The 24,034-nt window shown below is 40.3% G+C and overlaps 1 protein-coding gene across 7 annotated transcripts; it reads right to left on the reverse strand.

Moving 5' to 3' along the window:
* Positions 1-203: 203 nt before the first annotated feature.
* Positions 204-22,741, reverse strand: MFF (mitochondrial fission factor). 7 transcript variants are annotated; one of them, XM_051781172.1, is made up of 10 exons: positions 22,581-22,741; positions 18,127-18,344; positions 17,090-17,262; positions 16,029-16,117; positions 12,466-12,540; positions 9,182-9,340; positions 6,821-6,838; positions 3,532-3,594; positions 1,241-1,325; positions 204-889 (listed from the first exon to the last, which is right to left on the reverse strand). In XM_051781172.1, the coding sequence occupies exons 2-10, from the start codon at positions 18,341-18,343 to the stop codon at positions 758-760; spliced, it is 1,011 nt and encodes a 336-aa protein (XP_051637132.1). In that variant the 5' UTR covers position 18,344; positions 22,581-22,741; the 3' UTR covers positions 204-757. The 7 variants fall into 7 exon arrangements, with proteins under 7 accessions (XP_051637132.1, XP_051637134.1, XP_051637133.1 ...); XM_051781174.1 differs by lacking the exon at positions 12,466-12,540; XM_051781173.1 differs by lacking the exon at positions 6,821-6,838.
* Between the last annotated feature and the right edge of the window lie 1,293 nt (positions 22,742-24,034).

Below are 24,034 nucleotides of genomic sequence, written 5' to 3' on the forward strand. Positions count from 1 at the left end.
AAGTTTTCTTAAAATAATATTAAACAATGGTTTGGGGTTGGGGTTTTTTTTGAGAGAGTTTTATTAAATATACTACATCAATATCTTGTACTCCATAATCTTTTGACCACTCATAGACTGACTTGCTTAAAAATGTATTTTTTAGAAAAACATCTGCAAAATTAAACCTAAAAAAAGTACATATTACACACCTCTGGACAATCTGCATGTTAGCAAAGAATTCCTTTTATTATTCGACCCAAACAAGTACTTAAACAAGGAACATACTCATAAACAGGACACACTCCTTGATTGTGGCACACCTCAAACTACTTGGACTAAAGGAAAACTAGTGCAATTGTTTAATTGCATCTAACAACAGAACAATAAAAATGAATTTGTATTCCTTTGTTTTTGTATTTTTTTTTCCAAATCCATTCTATTCGTTCTCTTCCCGCCACAACAAAACCTCCAGTGGTTAGTCCTGGAGATTACTCAGGAGTCCTTACACTGCATGAAGCAAACTTCCCATGGGCTGATCCATGTTTACACAGAAGCATGCAAAGGAGGATACTGCAGTATTTGCAATGCAAATCTATTAAATACGTTACAACTGAACAACAAGGTGTCCCTTTAACACTGCAATTCTAGAGCCTTTATCTGTGGTGGAAGTTTCCAGTGTATGAATTATAAAACAGCATACGATTTCAGAAACAGAAACAAGGAGTTTTGCAAATTGTTTGTGTTTTCAACTATGAAATCTTTCCGAGGGCCATGTCTAGCGCCGAAACCAAAGCCAGCTATTGAGTAGCCAGAAAGCTACAGTAATTGAGTACATGATCATTTCCCTCTTGGCTCGCTCTTTGTTCTCTTCTTCCAGAAGTTGTAGACGGCGATTAAGTTTGATTATCTAAAAACAAATAAAGGCTTTTAATACTTCATTAAAAGTGGCCAGACTTTTTTAGAAGCTTCTGAATAACTACACAAGATTAGCATCCCAAAGAGATGGATGTTAAACAGTTGATAATTTGACTTTCTACCTTCAGATCTTGCTGCCCTTAGTAAGTAGGAACAGAAATGGAGTCAGATTCTCTAGATTCCCAGAACAATATAGGATATGTGAGGGCAGTCCAGCAGGGGCACAGAGAGGATCCCTTGCCATGCCTGTTATTGATACCTTTGCAGTCACACAAAAAACCTGTTACCCCATTTTACCACTACAGCTTTGTCTTAATATTGTCAACTACTGTGCTTTACGTACCTGTCTTCTTAAGGAAGCAGCATCCACAACTGTCATGTCATCTGGTGTTCCCTCGAGTGTCGTGTCGAAGTTGGTGAGACCATATCTATCGAACAAAGAAGATGGCTTAGCTGTCTCAGCCACACAAAGATCAGCAAGTACCCTATTTTACCAACATTCCAGTAGATGTATTTCTTGGTGGTGATGATGAACTACAAAGTTTTTTTGCAGCTGTTACAGGGCCATATTTCAATAGGATCCTAACTGAGTAAAGCACAAACGCACATGAAATGGGTAAGTGCTTCACTGAATCGGGGTTGACTGCTCTCCACATTTAAATATTTTTGAAGATTCTCCACACAGACAGACTTCTTGCTGACATACAGTTCCTCAAAAGACTTTCCAGTTATTTAACTGATTCATGAAACCCAAACACTGCCTGAGCTAAAGCGCCAGTTGCAAGAGACCTCTGGCAACAGAGCAGAAATAACCAAATGGAGACTTGGAAAGAATTGGGTGTCTTATGCTCAGTACCTACTTAAATATCCCAAGGGGACATTTATTGAGATTAAGAACCTCAGTCACATTAATCTCAGTATTATAGGCAGAGAAGCTGGCAAATAAAGAGTGCAGTGCAGAATCACTCACTGCTTGCTGAACTTTGTGTGCATTAGAAAGTTTGTTCCCAGGGTAATCTCAGTTTATGTAGCAATTCAGAGAGAGCATTATTCTAACTCCAGGGCAAGGTAATTAAATACAGAACATTTATTATCAGTTGGCAAATGGCAGAAAGTCTACACAGAGTATGTGTTTTGATCATCCAAGTGCTACCTCTTAATCAGATTCGTTTCCAACAACTAACAGGTAAATCCACCTGTTAGGATTCTCCACCTACCCTTGAGCTTCTCACTTTCTATCTTAAACCTGTTTTCAATTTTAGCTCCCCTTGACTCGCTTTCTCATTAGGACCCATGAACAATTGCTGCAAACAGCTTAGGAAATGGAACAAAATAATGTCAAGGCTACCAAATTCACAACAAACACACCTAAAAGAATGTTTAACATTTAATGACAGTTAATGGTCAACTAATGAGAATATGAGTAGAATTCCTGGAGCTTGCAGAATGCACTTAAGTGCAGAAACTACTTTTGCACTTTATGTTCTTTCATCACTTTCAGGAAACTTCTCTAGAATGCCCTTAGCTCAGGCAACACCCTCCCCCCCCAAACAGACAAATTGTCAAGTTTCCATATATCACTGTTTGTTAATACATTGTTTCTTAATAGGAATTGCTGTTTCTAGATCAGAATTGCATTAGTCTGGACTTACAATAAATATGAGATCCTTGAGCTTTGCACACTCAAAAAAATAAATCGAGTTCTCCTTACTCTACAGGTCCTCTGAAATCCAGAGAGATTTCTGATGAGGGTCTTCTCATGGCCAATTTTTTATTTGTAGTAGATGGTAAAAAATTTAGAAAATTCCACCATATCTACAGCAGAGTTGTCCTTCACCATCTCCTGAGACAGGCAGGGAGGCTCAGCATTTCAGTGAGATGGGCACGGCTCCCTCCCAGGTCACACCAATTTAATATAAAGTCACAGTGTATCACTGCTGCTCTACCAACTTCCAAACCATTCCAGATATTATATTAGGAGGGTTACCAGAATGAAATCCCTTGAGATATCTCTTGGACTATTCCAAAAACTGAATTATGGAGTTACAGAAGAGTCACCTGCTTGAATCCAGTTTCTATTTAAGCCTAAATCTAACCTCCATTTCTATGAAAACATGGAATTGTAAACAGGAAATGGAAACAACAGATGTAGAAGGGACTATTTTTTTTCCATCATTCTGCCCACGAGATTATGTGTCACTCTTACATCCAGTTCCACTGAAACAATGTCAGTCTGCCAGGACAATGGCAGGGAAAAGGCATCCAGCCACAACTAACAGTCACAGGCATGTTACTGAGAACACCTGTGAAAATTAGGTGATATAAGGCCAAATTTTCTAGCAAGCTCATTACTAAATAGCAAATACCTAAACTGTACTGCCAATGTAATTTCAGAGCCTCCTCTCACACATCAGTCTGAGGCAGAATTCTGCAGCATGTTGTATCTATTGGACAACTGAGGCCTGTGCAGGTGACTTGGATGGGTAAGGAATAAAGGCCTGAAATATCTCAAGAGTTGAGAGGGAGCACAAAAATATTGTGTTTTAAAATAAGATCACTAAAAAGAGGGAAACAGAAACCTGAATTTTAGAATCTAAATTAGGGGGTCATGACTAACAAAAAAATACTCTTTACCTGGTGTTGTCATGATGAGGGTTAGAGGAAGTGGTAGCAGCTGACCCACCACGTAACACTGGCCTACAGCAGGTTTGTGTAGATAGAAAGCACGAGACAGAAACAGGAAATGACAAACAGAGATAAGAGGTAAAACACACAGAACAAAGGAACTTCAAAATACTTCCACATATACTCTATAATGTTTTAATACAATATACCTTCTATTTATTTTCTTGTAAATTGCACTTTCGTATTCTTCTTATCAAATTTAATCAACACTGAATGTTTTTTGCAGCTAAGAAGTGTAACAAGTTTTTGATGATATAGCTTCATTTATGGAAGACAAACTAGTGGAATAGAGATTTGGGTGGAGATTATCAGCCTTATAAATAACCATGGGAAACTTCCAGTTAAGAAAACAACAAAAAAATACCCCTTGAAACTAAAAATCTCACCCAACAACAATGGGTAAACAATAAATGTATTTACACATACTTTTAAAAGCCCTTTTAATCCTCCTCTCCTCCCTCTAGGGAAAGGGGAGATTTGTCTTTTTTGTAGTCATCTATGCTAGATATAATTTAGATATAATTAGAACACCTGGGCTAGTACCTAAGGACCATGGATAGTCTGAAGAGAGGTATACCTCTCCAGGAAGAAGTGACTACAAGGTTCAAGCAGATGTATGAACATCTTTGTAAGTGTTGCTCTTTAAATTTCTTTTTCTTTTTCTTCCTAGGCAAAGAGGAAGGAAAGGTAGGGCTTTTTAAGTTGCTTCAACTCTATAATATACATTAGGTTTGCAGTAAGAAGCTCCTGTGTTGCAGTTTACAGAAGAGGTGAATACCAGCAGTACCTTCTGACCAAGCTGGTACTGTGTTTTCAGTGCCTCTGGTAATGAGACATTAGTGTTGCACATCACAGATGTGGAACAAACTGTTCAGGAGCCTGAAATTCCTTTTGTTTTCCCAATGCCAACTGGAGATACTTGTACCATGCAATTAACCCACGTATACTGCAGGCTGTAACATTAAACACAGAGAGAACCTTGGTATGAAGATCTTTACAGCAGGTACATGTAAGAGGCAGAGCTCTGGTGCTGAGGTAGCTGGGAGAACACTGGCCTGGCCTGAAAACCAGCAAGGACCATGCAAAAATATCACAACCACGAGTTTCACTTAAAAGGATCAGGATCTAGGAGCCTTGGCAAACTCTGCTACCTGATGCAATACTTACTAGGACTAGGTCCTACTCTGGTCAGCACCATAAATGCATACCACAGTGTTCTTCCCTCTACTACTTAAGATAAGCCAGCATGATGTGTTTTACAAAACAGGAAGTCCCGTTTCCAATACATACACTAACAGAATATTCTTACCTAAATGCATGAGGTCTTCCAAAAAGTTACCAAAAAAAAAAGGTATTCCTAATAAGAGCAATAATTCAGGTAGCCTGAAGTATTCACTGACAGATGCTACAACTACATACTTTAGGAAGTGTAAGAAATGGAGCAAACAGCAGCTATGGAAAAGGTCCCAGAATTTCTCTGCCAACAAAAGTCACCTGTAACTAACTGGTAGATATGGGAATGCCAGTGTGCCAGTATCCAGCACGCGTTTCCCACACCATTGTCCCACAGGACAACATTTGGAATTCGTGTAATGAGAACAACAGGTCTCAAATGCTCTCTAAACTCAGCCTTCTGTGCTATTTTTCAGCAGAGTTTTACAGATGTTGTAGAATTAATGACTGTTAATTCACAATACCCTTTCCAAGAAAAGCCAAGGCTTGGAGGCAGTTGAGGGCTACAGCAAGGCACAAACCCAGAGAATTCTGGGATCTGTGTAAGTCTTTAATCCCACTTTCCAACACAGCCAGGCTGTTGGGAAGCTGCACATGATTTCTTCCTTTTCTCTGCAGTTCACATTTTTTCTTTACAGGTGAATCCAAAAGAAAAACCACAATATTTCCCTACCTCTCCTGCACTCCTTGCTTGGTTTTATATATCAGATTTGATTATACAGATCATAGTGGCCTCATAACTGAGATCACCTTACCCCAAAATCAGCAGCAAGTTTTTTGGTAAATACAGAATGTGCAAGTACAATAAAAGAAAGCTATTAAATTCATGGCCTTCTTTCAAAAGAAGTGTACCATAGAACTTTGAGTTTTCTGGCTACTTCTGTGAATTCCATCCTAAACATTAATGCATGATCAGAAGAAGCCATAGTTCCAAGGTCATGTGTACTCCCTGCAAATACAGCAGCAGCCTGAAACTTGAGGGGAATGCACAGTAATACAATTTAATAACAGTGGGAAAAGTGGCACTAAGGCAATGACCAACTAAGCCTGGTCTGTCTTCTGCTGGTTAGAGCAGAGCATGCAACAGGAATACCACAGTGAGGATGGAATCAAACACATGGGCTGGGAGGAAAACAGCAAAGTGTGGACAATCTCAGTACCTGGGTCCAACCTGCACCACTCCTGTGCCTGCACACAGGGGACTGAGACCAGCACACACCCTCTGCTCAGCAGAGGCAGTACCTGTGTTCATCTCTTGCTGTACTTTAAAACACCTCTGGAAGTCTCACAGAAGCCATAAGAATGGGCAGTAGGACTTGATGGACAAGTTCTGGACATGAACTGGGTAAGCTTCTAAAGTACAGAGAGGACAGTGACTGGATCAAACTGCTCCCCTTGCCTGCCTCAGTGCTACAAGCAGTTACTTCAAACAGCAATAGCTACTGCTTTTCCAGCCTCCTTCACATCTGCAGACCCACTTCATTTTCTTCAGAAATTACCCCAGTCCAAAGCCAGATTTAGCCCTCTTGGATAGCCTTAACTTGCATCCCATTTTATTTCTACAATGAAAAATATAATTAATTTTCTCAATATAAAAATAATCTTGTTACATCTCAGGACAAGATTATGTGAGTGAAGTTTGGCATTTAAAAAGGATGGTGGCTTTTTAGAAGAGATATCATAAAGGAAATATTAAGTTTTCATGCTTTTTTCTCATAAATAAAAAGGTACTGACCCAAGAGATGAAGAACACTTTAGATAAAGTACAGATTTCAACACAACTCTAGACAGATATGAAATTGTCTTTATTCCTGCATTTAAGACATCTCTAAAATCTCCTTAAATGCAGGGAGTTTTTTGGGGGCTTGTTGGTTTGGTTGGTTTTGGATTCTTTTTGTTGCCTAGAGCATAAAGGACCAGTCTTTGAAGGGCACTCAACAGGCATAGGCCCTACAGTCATTTGAAAGAAATTGAAACAGAAAAAGGGTTAGAAAACAAAACTGACCTATTGTCCTTGTCCAAGCTGAAGGAAATGCAAGAGCAAACAGACAGTGTAAACAGTGATCATTAAATTGTTGCTCATTTAAATAACCATTATGTGAGCAGTGCTGGCTGAACTAGGCATAACTCATTCTCTGCAGCAGGACAATCAGCACCTACCGTTAGCAGTTTTAGTGGATTGGAAAATGTTTGGGGGAAAAAAAAAAAGACAAGCCATGAAACAAGTTAAAAATATTTCCAGTGAGTAACCCACAGCCAGATCTTGTTAACTTTAAAAGATCCCTTCTAGCATTAAGCATAACATGTTAAAAGAGATAAGGTTTTGAGATAGAAAGCACATTACACAGAGCAAAAGAACAGAGTGCAGGTTTGGAGCAATTTAAAATGAACAATATTTTGCAACCATGCAAGTGGATCATCCAAATTTCACATTCCTACGCCAGATGTAATGGTGGGTGTCTGAACACCCAGCCACAAAGAATACACTTCCACCTTACTGAAGAGTTCATTCGTTTGGCACCTATTTGTCCATAGGGGACTAGAAACAGGTTTCCCATTCCTTCTAGGAAGGTTAGTGAGAAAACCTCAAAAATTAACCCAAACCAGGGTAAGTGATGCAGCTTCTGAAGTATTCAGTATTCTAGAAATTTTCTGACAATGGAAGTAAGCTGAAAGTGTATGTATGCACATGTGTTTGTTTTCCAGACTCCAAGAAAACATAGGCATGAACGTGCGTAATGGAAGCCAGGAATAAAACCTGTAGCTCCACTGCAGACTGAGAAAAGGACTAGAATTTCAATCTATATTTTAACAAGGATTCTTGGCACAGTATCTGTAAGTGCTACTGTTCACAGACAGTACAATTCCTCCTTATCTGGGAGCTTTAGTTTAGTAAAACAAACATGTAATTCCATCTCATTTTAATATTGAAAAGGAAAAGAAGTTATTGATGCCCAACTCTTGACAGGCATCAAAATTTTAACAGCTACAGTTAAGGACCCAACTTGCAGAATTTCACTGGGAACTATGCAGCTAATTTTGTTTGTTTGATTTTTTTGAGTCCCACTTTAAGAACATAAAGACTAGCAAGACTGGAGTTCTCTGCAATTCAGGGATGTTAATATGGGCATTTATTTACTGTCAGATCAGCAAACATGGTGAGCTATCAGAGGTGCCAGTTTGGCAAGTGACTGCAAACACACAGACATTCACAGTAAGATTGGCTTGATAGTCACATCTCATTACCAAAACAACCAGGAAGCAAATAATTTAACTTCACACTACAAATATTAAGTGTGCTGCTGGGATATCAGCAGAGGCAGATGGCAAATTTCAAAGAACTTGCTAGCACAGGCCACACTGAAGGGCTGCAGGAGCAATGTGCAGTTCCTCCCAATGTTCTTGCCAATTATCTTCTCTAATTCAACCTCTTGGCAAGCCCAGAGGTCTGAGATAACCCTACACTAGAGACTGTCTGCAATTCTTACCTGAATTTCTGTGCTAGCATACTACTGAAACGAAAATTGCTTTTGGTAAATTACCATTGCCATTATCAGTTATTGTAAATGTCTCTATAGTGTTAAACATGCCATTCTTGTAGTGCTTACAAGTGCCAAATCACAGCAGTCCAAGGATGCATCAGGGGGATAAAACTCCACTGAAGAGAATGGAAGTACAGGGGTTGCCACGAGGCTTGTTCTGGTTCATCACCTCTCAGAGTGTCAGGTTATCCATAAAACCAGAGACAGCAATAATCAGAGGAGCAACCAGCTTCTTAGTGTTCATTGCCTTTCTTGCTCTCAGCATCCAAAGTGGCCACCATCAGTCAGGTGTCAGCCAGAGATAACTATTCCCAGTATAAACTGAAACAGCCTCAAGTCTTAACACATTACCAAAAGCAGCATCTACAATGCCTTGCATGATATTCTGCCCTGTGTCTGCACATTTATTTTAATGCTTTATGACAACATCAACCCAATCTTATTGATTTGCACCACTGCTCACCAACAGAAAAGCAGAAGACAAGGCTAGTAAATTTGCAGGCTCAGGGTCAAGTGTTAATTGCAGAAAACGCTGACAATCTCAGAAGAGCAAAACCCCCTGCAGCCACAGGCTAACCCTTCCTATTTTGATTTTTATTTGGAAGGGAACCAAAACAACCCTATATTTGAAACAGAAGCATTTTGAAATGTGAATTTTGGACATTTAAATTGCTTATGAAGAGTGAAAGCAAAGGAAAGCAAAAGCAAATATTTTCATCTCATTATTTTGTAAACAGAAACCAAACTCCACTAAAAAGGAGAACAGAAAAAAAAAAAAAAAAAGAAGCAGCAAAAGCTGGCAAGAACCAGTGACAACCAATCACCTGCGGTTTTCATCCAGCACATCCAAGACCTGCTGGTAAGCCCTACGAGTGGAAGACTGGATAAACGACAAAATGCCACGAGCAGAGTAAAGATTAGTTCCGTCTTCAGGTAACATATTGGGAGGACAGACACGAGCCTGTTGCAGTGATGGTGTCACACTGTTTGTATAAGCACAGTAAATGAAGAGAGAAATACTGTAGTCAGATTTTAAATTAAAAAAAAAAGCTTTTCAGATAGACCCCATTCCAAAATGCTTATTGCTTGCTTTTGGTTTACCCTTCTCCCACCATTATAAGGTTACACTCTCAAATTTTAGTAGTGTAGGGATTATGAGCTACATTTACATATGTTCTTCAGAAACAAACACATGTAATCCAAGGACACAGTTTTGATCTGTTATACAAGTTAGTTTTAAAAAGTGCTTGTACAGCTAAATCTGTACCTGTTGAAGTCAGTATTCAAGTCCCTAATGACATCAATGAGAACTGTCTTAAAAAGCATTAGCATTTTAAGAAAATCCTACACAATCTCTTTTAAAAACACAAGCCCTTTTCAATAGGGAGAATCTCACATAGAGCCCCTTCAATAAAATTGTTTTGAAGCTGTGATGAAAGATCAAGATGGTATTTTGGTTTGCACATAAACAAGTTTAAAGACAACTACAACAAATTCAAGAAATAACACAAAATTCATATCCCAGTGAAAAAAATTACATGATATAACTTGTTGACTGTGATGCAAAAAATATTACTTAAAATATGCAGGACTGACATTCAAACATGATCATTTGGATTATACAAACCTTGTCTATCAGAGAGAAATTAGTTTTGATAAACTGCCTGTGATTTCCTCATGTTTCTTTACATTCAAACTGACTTTATCCACATTTTTGTACACATATAAAGGTTCTTTATTTTTTTTAATCTGGAAACTTTAATTAAAGGTGAGATGCTTTTTTAATAGGAAGAAATTTGTGTTAACTTAATTGTACATATTAACACAAATGCAAACCAAGTGTGAGCCACTGTAGCCTTTAAATATTGGGATAGTTTTTATTCCTAGATTAGCAGCCATAAATCAACACATTTCCTTGCCCCTTGTGCTTTGCTCCAACAGCTTTTGGGTTTAGAATGTCAATCTTTCTGCCCCTGGCACTTTTAGTAAAACATTAGTGGCTGAGTGATTGGAAGCTGGTTTGATATTTGGATAATCTCTAGCTGGGTGAGAATTCTATGGATACTCTCACACTGAACAGAGTTGCTCTGCAACTGGCTGGCACCAAGATCACAAAATTGAGCAAGAAAGAAAAATCAGTTGAACAGAATGATTGAAAACACGTTACAGGAATGTCACTTCATCCACAGCAGAGTTCAGCCATCCTGTGCTTCAAAGGAACTCAAAGACTGCAGTGACTGGTTCCTGACTGACACTGGGAATTGTTTATTACCTGAACTGCAGATTCCTTTTCATGCTGCCCTAGAGCACATTTGGACAACAGCAAGTAAGAAGAAGGATACAACAGTAAATAACTATCTCTTCTCTACAGCTTTTATTGTTCTCCAGGACTTGCAGAATTCACCTTTCTCCTCTATTTATGGTGACTTCTACCTTGCAATCAATGATAGTGGTCACACCTACACATTCTACTCTTGAATTGTGCTGGAAATGCCAATGATCACTAGAAAAATATCAAGTAGGGGCAAGTACTGAAATATTGCCACTAAAGGGAATTTATGAGAATTTTTACTCCTTGTGGATTTGCTGGCTTGAGGCAATCCAGGGAGAAGCTTAAAGCTTGAATGCACAGTATGTTTTACTTCAAAAGCAATTTTTCCTGTTCATCACTTCAGATATGCACAGAATAGGCTGAAAGATAGTTTTGCAAAGAGTATTTAGACATACTGCAAAATAGATGACATTGTGGAATTCCTGTTGCCCAGAATGGTATCACCATAAATACCACAGTAATGTTATTTGCACACAAAGACTTCTGTAGATACTAAAAGTATTTTAAGAAGTGAAAAAAACCCCAACCTAATTTAACAACAACTGTACAAAATTCCCTAGAACTAAGTTACATGTGCTGATTAAATTCAAAGTGTATATAATAAGGAAAAATCAAAAATTGAGAATAATTCCATAAAGAGCACAAATGCCAGGGAGAGAGAAGCCAAATTTTATTTTCATCTTCTTTTTTCAGGGTTTGAAATTTATGTCCTGTAAACATATAGGACTCCTTTGAACTATGTCAGAGACCATAGAGAAGAAATATTATAAAGCAATTATCTGATATACAAATCAGCCCAGATGACAAAAGAAAAAAAATCTCTAACATATACCTCGTATGAGCACATATCATTGTTGTGGCTATGCCTCTTCTCCATTTCTAGTTAAATGGTCTTAGTTTTAGGTATAACTTTGTTTCAGATTTCTGAAAAGTGGCTCCAGCCACTTATTTTACCACTCCGTGGTTACCAACACCAGTCAATTCCAGAGTTTGGAACCAAACCAAACAACATGGAATTACAGTCATTACTATGAAAGTGTACATTCTGCTATATGCAGAGTTCTTAGCTTAGCAGTAATCTCTCCTAAAACTTCTCAAAGCATTTGTGATGTACACAGGCTTTATTTCAGGTATTTCTCTGACTTGCAGTTCTGGAAGTATGAAATGACAGGTAAACAGATTTAACTAGTTAAGGTTACTTTAAATTCGAGCACATAGACAGACTGTATTCTTGTTAAAGACATGCACACAATCACCTTTTCTCCATGATTTGCATGAAGAACAGAATTTCTCAAACCATGAAATTGAAATTTTAGAGAGATGTGTTTTTCTAAGGAAAAGGCTGGAACAGAAAAAAAATTAAGTGCTGTCCACTTTCCATGCACTCTTGGTGATTTGGTAACTTCCAATACAGAAGTGTAATCCTTGCATTCAACATTGCCTGGCAATGACCAACAAAATGCTTGGCTTCTCCAGCTATTCAAAACCAGCCACAGAACAAAGAGTCAAACAAACTACTTTGAAATTTAATTTTTTTTACTGTCCCTTTCATTGGCTGTCAGGTATTTTTCCCTATGCTCTTAATGAGGGGAAATGATATGGCCAAGTTTGAGAAACCCTGAAGCAAAATTAGAAACCACACATTCAGTGTAGCAAAGGCTGTTTCAAATTTTATCTTCTAAACTACAGATACTTAGTCAGAATATTAGTATTGCAGAGAGCTACGTAATTAAACACACTCTTGATTTTCATATACCAGGTAACATTTAGGCTTACGTGCAATCCTTAGTCGAAAGAGGTGACTGGAACCGTGGCATTTTATTTCTTGGGACAGTATCTGATCTGTGCCACCTTGAATAATAATTGTAATCTCTTAAGTAAGCATCCTTATAAATAGAGGGATTGTAATTTAGAGAGCTGTCACTCTTGCTATGCAGACAGTTACTGTACCACCAGGTACCTACTTGTTAGTCTCAGGTTTTCTAAGAGCAGTTGGGAATTACTGTCTTTAGTGAAGCCTAAGTGCCAAAAAATTCTCAGAACTGTCTCTGCATGCAACTGGATGACAAGAAAGGTAACAGAAGAGAAACTACTTGTTCCATATGGAGAACACTGTGATAGGGAGCCCAGCCAACTCTGCTTCCATCTGACAATCTATTCCAGAATATTTAATTTTGTCACTTTGTAAGCCAAGCACTGGAATTGCACGCAGTACATCTGAATATTTTGTCCAAGGAGGACAACAGTGCACTAGATTAAAACTTCAGAATCATAGTCTTGTTTAGAAAACAAAGGCATTGAAAGGCAGTGCTCCCTGTGCCTTTTAATGGAGTCCTCATCCCAGCATCTGAGCTGACTATCATGTCTGTCAGGGAGTGGAATCAAGGAGGTAAGAGAAACAAGTGTTTAAAAAAAAGGGTTTGGGTTTTGTACAGGAATTTAATATTTCAAGTAAAACGTGGACTTTCCTATTTGAAGGTGTGAACTAGACTCACACAAGCACAGGAATAAAGAGCTGATCTTTGCCAAGTTACAGCACCATAGCATGTTACTGCAGAAGTAAACTATGTAGACATGATACGAATTCACAAGTCAAGCCAGTTTTGATGAAGCAGCAATGTATCATTACAGTAATTATAACAAAGGCTATTTTTTTCAGCCAAAACCACTAGATGTAAGAACTTTAGGTGCAATAAGTTTCTTACGGCTTTTTACCATTGGAAGATATAGTATTTCTAGATAGTAAAGAAATTTCGAGATGATATAAATGAGGTAACAGGTGCACAACTATTTTTCTGTAGTATAAAGATTACATTTACATGTATTTACATTTACTGCATTTGTGTGAGCCCCACAAGTTCCCCTGGGAACATGGTATTTCAGCAACCTGAATTCACAGAACACTCTCCTGGAGTGAGCCAGTCCAGAGTCACATTCTCCACTTGGAGACTGACAAAACCTAGATGAGGGAGAAACATCCATAGCATGTTCAGAGCAATTTCGGCTTTTGTATTCTACCAGGTCAGAAGAAGCAATTATGTCAGAGAAAGAAGTAATTTCTAGGAACCTCAGTGATTTCAAGGCATGTGATCTACACTCAAGACACAGCATAACTTCTCTCATAAGGAAACAAGAACTTGGGAGGACAAGAGAAAAATGAATTTTTACTAAAATACACCATCTGCAGGTCAGCAAGTGTGGAATGCTGCAGTGGGGAAGGATAGCTTCTTCCACATGGGCAGCAGAGAGTGTGGATACAGCAGGGTCACTATCAGCTAGCTGGGATTTTTCATGCAAGCAAGAGAAGAGATTCTGGATCAATCCAAAGGACATGCATAATGTAAAGTGCTTGGCACTGGAAGTTTGATTTATGTGACAGACCTTATGCAAGGACTACCATGGGTATGAAGAGAGCCAAACTACTCTCCAGGGGTGTCATAGTTTCCTGGCTTTTGTAAATGATAAACTGAGTCACACCAGCTACCAGTTATATGTTCTTTGATCACATCCTTTTTAAATTTACAGGATTCCAGGTGCATATTGTATTGCTAAGCTTCTGAAGGACTGCTAGTAGATTCAAAAACTGTGACACCAAATAATATTCAGACCATTTTAAACCAGTAATTCTATGCATAGCTACTGAGTGACAGCAAAGCACACAGGCGAGTTTTAGAGATTTAGGATTTCCACATTCAAGAAACCCCAACATGTGAGAAAGCTGACAGCAACTGGATACATCCAGTCAAGAGCTGATCTTGCTATTTCCTCAGATGTCTGGCTGGGCAGACATGGCCCATGACTTTTGTAAGACTAAACTAACCTGGGAGCAAGTGTAAAGCAGTATCAAGAAATCACAAGAATTTCTGTACCATCTGTTCTTGCTTTAAGTGCAATACATCAAATATGTCAATACTGGCAAAGCAGCACCAGCAGCAGCAAAGGGATCAACGTTTTCCCTAGCAGCTTCCATCACAAAAAGACCATCATGTACCATGTGCAAGCCATCAGACAGGCAAGAGAAAGCCATTCCTGCAGTGAAATTGCAGTATGTCTGGTTCAACAGGACATAACTGGATAACTGATACCACAGGGAACTTGGGCATTTAGTAGGTTGACAGAACACCTGGAGACTGAGTTGAGCAGGAGATAAGGATGCAAATCTAGTTTTGCCAGCTCAGTGAATATGTCTGACTCTGCAGACTTGAGTGCCTAGACATGTGCAATCCATAAGCTTGTATGAACCAAAAGTCTGATTAAGAAGAGGAAGATATGAAACAACATTTCCATAAAGATGTGGAGGAAGAGAAGGAGACTTATGTCTGGAATGTGCAGAGTCCATTTCACTAGCTTTAGACAAACTAACAGGTGGACAGGTATGTAGTACACATAGTGCCCTTGCTCTAAATAGAAGAAAACAGGCATTTCTAGGGTATAATTCACTTGATCTACTTTAGATTAAAAATAGGTAGATCCAAAGTAGGTCATGTACTTATTTTCCTCATTACTGAATATTAAGTTTATGGTGATCTAGCAATACTGTTACACAGTCTACATTGGGACAAATGAATCCCATCTTTAAGTCTTAAATCTAAAATCTTTTCTAAGGCAAGTATTCCTTATGGCAGCTGTATTAAAACTCACAAATAAAAGATTCCTGAGTGTTACATTGCAAAACCAGTTATTTCCAGGTGAAGAGATGCTGTCACTTAGAATAAACTGAGATTAATCAAAAGCTATCATATCCAATAAAAATTTACAGGCATGTATGTCTTCAGAAAGCACCCTAAGAATTACTGCCTTGGATGGTAACAGTAGATGAAGTTTCCAATTCTAAATGCTACCTGCTATTTTGGTCTCAAAAGGTTAAGATATATACTGACATATTCCAATATATTAAAAATATTGATACCAAAGAAAAATTACTTATTCTAATATTTATGAGGAAATAAAAATACTCCTTCTTCTAAGAGTGAAAATTATAATATCAACAGTGAGAGAACTGGGAACATTTTGATGTACAAAGAACTCAATTTCCTGAAAATTCAGGGGAAAAAATATTCTACCAATTCAGAAACTGAAAAATTGATGGTAACTGGTGAAACTGAACTTACAAACACTTCCACCTATCCACTGCAAGAAAAGACTTCACAAATTACTCACCTCACTAAACAAAAAGCATAAGAATTAAGAAAAATGCTGGCCTTGTACTTGTTAAAATGATGTACTTGCCGCAACATACAGAACATTAGTTGGAAAAAGCAAACAACAAGGAGATAAGGAACAAAGGAGGTGTGTAACAAAGCTCTAGCAGTGTCCCTGCGCTCTGCTGCCCTACTCACATGGAGTCATTCCGGGCCAGTTGGCCGTTCTGCCGCGTGGCGTTTTCGCTCATGGAACGTTCTCTCTTCAGTCTTCCCACTGAGCGGACCTGCATCGAAGGGAGAGAGAGGGACATGAAAGACAGAGAGTTCCAGGACACAATAATGTGCAGTGGAGGTCTGCAGGTTAGATCTGCCCTCAGATACAAAGGCATGTTTTCATGGGTTTCACAATGATAAGGAGGAAAACAACTGATGACAGGATCTGATGCTTGTACATGTAAAACCAAGCTCCAACCTTATTGCAATCCTGTTATCTATCCATGTGATCTGATGCCAAAAGGATGAACTGACAGAGTTTTTAATAATCTCTGGAGATATTCAAAAGCCCTCTGGACACAATCCTGAATAATGTGCTCTAGGAGACCCTGCTTGCGTGGGAAGGTTGGACTAGATGACCTCCAGTGGTCCCTTCCAAATCTGTGCTGGGATTACTTCCTACCATGAGAGAGAAATGTATTTCTACTGTATTTTGTAAGTCTACAGAATATGCAGCTTCATAAATATTTTTCTGGTTTTAAGATGTCAATTACCATCATTCACCTGGATGCCAATGTCATACCATTCTATGAAGTTGGTTTGCAGAGTTTTAACAAAACTCATTAATTCTGTGTGGTGTTATATCATCCGGCCATGAACTCCAGAGGGCAACTATGCACATTAAAAGAATGTGTAGTTCTCTAGTCTGTTTTCTGATAATCTGTAAATTTAAAAAAAAAAAAAATCTTGCAGTTTTCTCTTCATCAAAAGGATGGGTTTTTAAAAGTATTTTGAGTAGTTCTAACTATGACTTTATTTTTGTAAGTACTGAGTAAGCCTACTGAGCATGGCAGCCCCATGCCATCTGCCACTTCAAAGGCATCATCAGAAGTACCACAGTGCTAATAAAAATATTTTTAGATTTTCCCAACTTATGCTAGCACCAAGTTGATCTTCACCACAGTAGAGAAATCACTGGTCATTTCACTTTGTTTAGTAGTAGAATGCTTCTCATCTAAGGAAAAAGCAAAAGAAGTACTGGCCTCTTCACTTTGAGGTGTCTGCTGTGGAGGTTTTTCTAGGTCCAAAAAATCTAGCGGTCGATCACTAAGAGAAATAACACGGGGAGGAGTTTTCAGTGCCAGTGGTTTCAATGGAGTAGATTGAAGAATGTCAAGGTCTGCTGGTCTGGAAAATGGAATGTCTTCACTATTACCTGCAAGAACATCAGTTGTCAATAGCAAGTAAACAGTTCTGAGGCCTGAGGGCCAATGCTGAAGTTCAAAAAGACATCACAGCAGTTACTTCCCTGGCCCACGCCAAATAATGAAGTATAACTTTCCTTAGCAGGTCTTGTATGTTAAAAACTATTGGTAAAGCTCTCATAAAGACCACATTATTGACAATTATTTGAGCAGTTTCTCTGGGAACAACGATCCTGAGTAATCCTGAGCCACATCAACTGCTATTGCAAGTGAGAGCACTCAAGACAAAGTCCTGTTAACGGTGTATTTGACTGGGGATGTCAAGGCATAAAATATACATGTCACACATTTTGCAAATTGCAAGACCTTCAGCAGTTCCAGGTCTGTCACTGTAAAGCCCATGACCATAAATACTATATTGATAGAGTCCACCCAATAACAGATAGGTTCTTAACATAATTAGAATTATGATTATGATCAAACACATTTCGCATGACTAATATATACAGCAGATCCCCAAAAGTTGTTATAGTTACTTTACCTTATAGTTAATTAATAAAAATTAGGTGTAAATCAATAAACATTACCTTTTTTCCTCTAAAAATGGTTTAGTAAGATGAAATGTCAGCAGTTAAACCTTCTATGCATAATTAATTCATTAACTGTCTCCATTAAAAGCTACACCAAAACTATTAATAAAACACTGTCAGAGTTTAAGAAACTTCCTATGTCAAAGTTAATGAGCATTAACTGTTTGAAAACCAGAGAGCATTTTACAGGTTGTTCTTTTAAAAATGCATCAATATATATTTTTTTCCATCCACAAATTTGGGAAACCAATTTAAATTTTCACCTGCATTGAAACGCAGACATACCTGCCACTACAATCCGCTCTGGAACCTGCATAGTTACACTGGCATTTGGAAATCCTTCTGGGATGTCCTTTTCCAGGTCAGCATTTTGAGGAGCTACTTTGAGTTTTTCAGGGACCCTCATGCGCTGACTGATCCCTTCTGTGTATTCCATCTCATACTGGAGGCGGTTCATTTCTGCCATCTCGGCAGCTGGAGACGGGAACGCGGCTCCACTCATTCTGGGAAAAGAAAACCAAAAACTCTAAGAGCAATACAGGAAAGCAGCAGAAAGTATGTAAAGGAAGTGCTTTGTTCTTATTACTAGGCAAGTGGTAGAGACTTATTTAAAGAAACAAATTATGCAGTAAAATTCATAGGAAGTGTAGTCTCAAAGTGCTGAGAGGTGCAGGTGATGAAAGAAGAACAAATTGATGCTGCAGACAACGCTCAGAGCTGCACTGAGGGTCCTCAAAGTGAGTGAGCCATGACAAAAAAACCCCAAACCTAGAAATTCTGCATGTAAGGTATTATTCTTGCACTGGCTGGCAGAAAAAGAAAGACAAACAACCAACAAATCCCTGATAGGATTGACAGGAAATCTATTCAGAATTGGCAAGAAATCTAAGTTGTTGGTTTGCATTTACACAAATCCAGAAAATGGCTGAAGCCTTACAAAACTGCATGTTGAAACAGTGGAATGACAAAAGGCTCAGCTTGGGCAGCAGCCTCCTGCTCACATTCAGTCATCCAGACCTCCCCCCATCTCACAAGGACAAAGTTCCTATCAACAGCCTGTCAAATCAGCTTGAACACTGAGTACATTCACAACCATTCCCAATCACATCAATTATGTGAACTTCTCACGTCTGTTTTTCTGTAAATTAAAATCTTACTTTTGCAGAACTGATACAAGACGAGGGCAGAGAGAACAAGACTTTATTTAAATTTAAGTGTTTGCCAATACTTTATAGATACATTTTCCTAGAAGAGGAGGGGGATTTCAACTGAAGCAGTGGGGGAGTTTCCTAGAAACTGGGCTGTGAACTGATGTATTTGTTGTGAGCTGTGTCAAAGACCAAGATAAGACCAAGATAACTGGGGTTTTGAAGATGGATTTAAGGTTGAGAGAAAAAGAAATCCTAGAGATGCACATGAAGGTGGGCTGGGAAGGGGCTCCTGATGGAAACTGCAGGCTGGAAAGGAACCTCAGAGGGGTGGGAGAAGTTGTTCACCTGGGCAGTGGCTGGTGGACCTTGCTGATGGCTCATTCTGAGATTATGGTTATGGACTCAGCTAAGAGAGACATTCTAAAGCTGCAGTTGGAGTGGGGCTGGAAAGGGGCTCCCAGAGTAAACAGTGAGCTGCAAGGAATTGGTTGTGGGAAATTTTTTATCCAGGCAATGGCTCAATGGTTGGGGGCCTTGTCAACAGCTCAGACTGAGATAATGGTTATTTTTAGGGTTAGGATTGGAAAAAAAAACCCGTTTCTAGACATATATGTGCACACACAATATGTAAATACAGTTTTCCCAGCAAACCTGCTTGTGGGAAGCACGGTTTACTGTAGCAGGACATCATTTAGTGGTGTTGCTTAAGCAGTTTCCTAAATGAAGTGACCTATTCTGGCAAAAAGGCAGGGTTTGCCACTAATATTGCAACTACATTCTTTTCCTATTTTTGGCAGCAGGGCTCTGTCTGTTGCTGTGTGTGCATTTCCCTGAGCTGAACATGCAGAACTCTGAGCCTCAGTGTGAAGACGCCGCGTGGCAGGTGAGGCAGCCCACAAGCCCTTCCTCCCACCAGCACACACAAGCAATACCTTCCAGATTTATCAATAAAACCTTGAACTAACAGTAACCTTCAGCCAACAGAAAGAAGCACACAGAAGGATCTGGACTGTGGAACACTTAAATGCACACACTGAGTATATTCAAGATGTGATCCACTTGGGAATCCATCCTGGGATCCTCAGCGTTATTTTCAAGACTTCCTATGACTATGGATCAAATGAAAGAATCTCATTAATCTCAAAGTCTCACTGGAGCACAGCAGGAAAACAAGTGATCAGGGACAAGGCAAGAATGTCACTGTTCTATGTAAACTTTAAAAAAAAATACTTATAAAGAAAATACCTGAAAATTTAATCCATCTGTATTAATTCTCACTATTTGTATGTATCAAGTGAAATAAAGTTAACCCACTTTGTTAGAAATAAACACTTTATAGGAGTTCAAGAGGTTCTTAAACTTCTCTGCCACTTAAAAGCTTTTAACCTTTCTCATGGAGTTTTTCATCCTTTGATTTTGCAAGCTGGATTTGTCTCTCTTGCAGACATTGGCTGGATCAGCCAGTGACATGAAGAAAATAGAGTCTTCTGACATTTCCACATTCCAAACAGTGCTTTTCATTTGAAAACATTCTCTCTGATGAGAAAAGCATTCCCAGATCGAATAAAAATGTCAGAAAAAGAGACCAAATTTTAAGAAGAACTTAAAGTACCCAGAATATCGAGTGGCAGCACTTCAAGCACACTTATTGCTCGCAGGACTTGACAAAAGGTGTTTCAGTGCTTGCCCACATTCTCGTTTTGAAATACCTGTGCAGCTCTAATTTTGGCAATCAAGTATCCCTGCCCTGCAGCAGTGTTTGCACCACAGCTTCCCTACAACCTGGCATTGCTTTGGGACACAAGTTTACACCACAACTGTTTTCCAGCCGCAAGGTAAAACACACACAAAGCCATAATTAGAACAGTCACTTTATATAAACTATTTATACATTAAATAGCACTGTGTGGGTTTAGCTGTACTTTCCAAGGACCTATGGATGCAATACCTCAATGTCTTCCTACTCTTGCCTACTTCCTGTCTACTTTCAGTCACTGAGAACTGGATTTGCTGTCAAAGTGGTTTCAGTTTTTACTCCTTTTTACGAGAGAATAGCAAAACAAGAAATGGTGAGATTTCACCAACATAAAACTTATTTTAATGGAGCTTGAGAACAAAACAAACTAGTGTTTTCTGTAATGTCTTTGTTACACAAAGCATTTTACAGAAAAACATTAATAATAAATCAGGGATAATGAGGATTTTAAAATTGATATTTACAGACCTAGGTAGCTCTTAAAGAGGTATGAGAATACGAGTCTGAGAACAATAAGGCAATAAAAATACAATCACAGATACAGGATAAATAGACAGAAAGCAGCTGAAGTGCAAATGAGCATCAGTGACATTTAATGAAAGAAGGCAGGGAGGGAAGAAATCCAGAGAAGGACAAAGGAAGAGACAGCAAGAGGCAAGGGGTAGGTACCTCCTTCTCCCTCTCCTAAAAAAAGAACATCAACAGGAGAGATGAGGATGAAGCAATGCATAAAAATGTTAGGGATGACTCTTTGCCAGCATTCTGGCAATAACCAGGCATTGGCCATATCTGTGCTGCAACAGGGAATGTTCTGCACAGCGAGGAACCCGAGATACAGGATGAGCACTGGTAACAGTATATCTGTGCCAGCTATGAGAGCAGGGCACGTTTTACAGCCGACACCAAACTGTAACTTCTCCAGCTACATTACTGTTTGTTCCTGATGTGGTTACTTTACAGCTCGTCTGTTCGTGTGCGCATAAGCTGCAAAGTGCTCCTTTGGCAAGTGTCCACATATCCTCAGACAGGAAAAAAGGGGAAGAGGAGGACTTAGAGCAAAGCTAAGGCACGAATGAAGGACCCGAAGTACCTATTACAGGAGCCTAGAACTGTCAGAACACGTATCACGGAGGCGGCGTGGGGCAGAGGCTGTGCTCTAACAAAGCACCGACAGAAGAACCCGAGGGGAAGGAGCCCCAGGAGCAGCCAAAGCTGTTCTGCACAGCACAGTCACAGGTGCTGAACTTCTAAAATACGCTGTCCCCTCTCCTCAGCACATGAACAAAACGTATCCATTATACACGAGGAAAGCTCTGCGGTCACAAAACACTAAAGGCTGCGCTCTTTCAAGTCTATTTTACTCCAGCTGAAGGTTTTAACACGAAATATTTTAATAGAAAATAAAATACTGAGGAACGTTAGGAGGAAAAAAAACCGTCACTCCGAGAACCATTTCTCTGAAACACCCAAATATTCCCCGCGCTGCGGCGGCATTCAGAGCATTCCGCAGCAGACCGGGGGAAGGTCCTTCCTTCCCCTAAGGGAGGGTCTCAGACGATAATGCCCGAGGGAAGAGGGGACTCCGCGGCCTCAGTGCCTCGAGTGTCCCCGTGAGGGCTGAGCGTCCAACCCCCCCCGGGCCGCTGCCGACCCCCAGCGCGGCGCTGCTCCCGCTGCCGAAAGGCTTCAAAGCACTGGAAGCACCGGGGACACACGGGCTGGGGGGCTCCGGCTGTGAGCGCGGAAAAGGGCCGGCTCTGGCCCGCGGGCAGGCCGAGCCCCCCGCGCGGAGCTGGGGCGCTGCCGCCGCGCCCCGGGCGGTCCGTACTCACCCCGAGCGGCGCGGAGAGGCCGGGCAGCACTGCGGGCCCGACCCGGCCCGGCCCGGCCGGGGAGCGCTTCAGGCACCTCGGCTCCGCTCGGCGCTCCGCGGGTCAGCCGCCGAACGCGGCCTGGGCGTCCCCATCGGGCTTCCGTAAGAGCCGCGCGTCACGTGGCAGAGAGAGGGCGGAAGCGGCGCCCGGCGGTGCCTCACGTGCGAGGCTGCCCCGGGGCATCCATTTTTGGTGAGGGCGGGGGAGCCCCGCGCAGGCGCACTGCCGTGTCCCCGCCAAGGTCAGAGCTCCGGGCCGGGTAACACCGCTGGGACAGGGACACACTGGGCCGTAACCTTATGCCATGGGCGTGCAAAGTGTGTCCAGGTGTGTGCTGAGAACAGGCACCGCAGGGCACGTTTTCTCTCTCTGAGCTGCGGCCCTTTAAAAGTGACCGAGCGGCTCGTTCCGTCTCACGTCCTGCCGCCCGTCAGCTGCCCATGGGTCCCGCCTGCCCCATGGCATTAGGGACTGTGACAGCAAACCCCGCCGCACACCGGCTCCGACCAGCTCAGCCCCATCCCCTGACATCGCTAAAACCCCTCCAAGGGCACCATAAGCTGACCCTGCCTGAAACTGGCAGGTTCCTTCTTGAAACCCTTCCTGAGCAGCTGCTTCCTCGTGTTACAACTCAATTTTCCAGTCTCATCCAGAAAAATAAAATGAAAGATGCCATTATTACTATATGTAGCAGAGCTTTCCCCATCTTTTTGATTTATGGTCACAATGTTTTGGAGGTCAGAAGGAGTAGCGGTTCCAGAAGTATAGAAGGCGTATATTGATCCAAAGCCTGCAACGAGCTAATTCAGCTCTTTACAAATATCAACAGTGCTGTTTTACAGAGGCAAGTGGTCAGAAATATGATCTCTTACTAAATAAAAGTTGTATAACATTGAGAATTATACAGCAGTTGCCTTAAGATACATGATCTCGCACTTGGCCTCCTTCAAACCCAAGTTGCTGGCACATCTTACCAGGCAAACCTCATCATTCCGGATGAGGAGTCCTCAGTTTTACCTCTTCTCTAGGCTTTAAGATTTACAAACTATCAATATCAATAGGATTTCATCTTTAAAAGAAAAAAAAAAACCAAAAAACAAACTCAAACCCAAACCAAACAAAACCCCAAACCAAATGAACAACCCCCCCTAAAAAAACCAAAAGCAATTATAAGTAGTTTAAAAACTGGTTCTTCAAGCACAGTAGAAATATGGCCCATCTTCCGTTTTCACCACATATAATTTCATGTTGAGATCAATGATGTGACTTTTTGTTCCATTGAATATGTGACTGTTGTTAATGAAGTCAGTGGTCATGTAATAAAAGTGGTCACAGCCTAGTGGTCACTTGAGTTGTCCTCATTCACAGGAAATCCTCCAGTAGTATCACATTATGAATTACCACCAGGGGAT

This window comes from Manacus candei, unplaced genomic scaffold (assembly GCF_025592945.1).
Source record: "Manacus candei isolate 608988 ecotype Guabito, Panama unplaced genomic scaffold, ASM2559294v1 h1tg000015l, whole genome shotgun sequence".
Classification (NCBI taxonomy): domain Eukaryota; kingdom Metazoa; phylum Chordata; class Aves; order Passeriformes; family Pipridae; genus Manacus; species Manacus candei.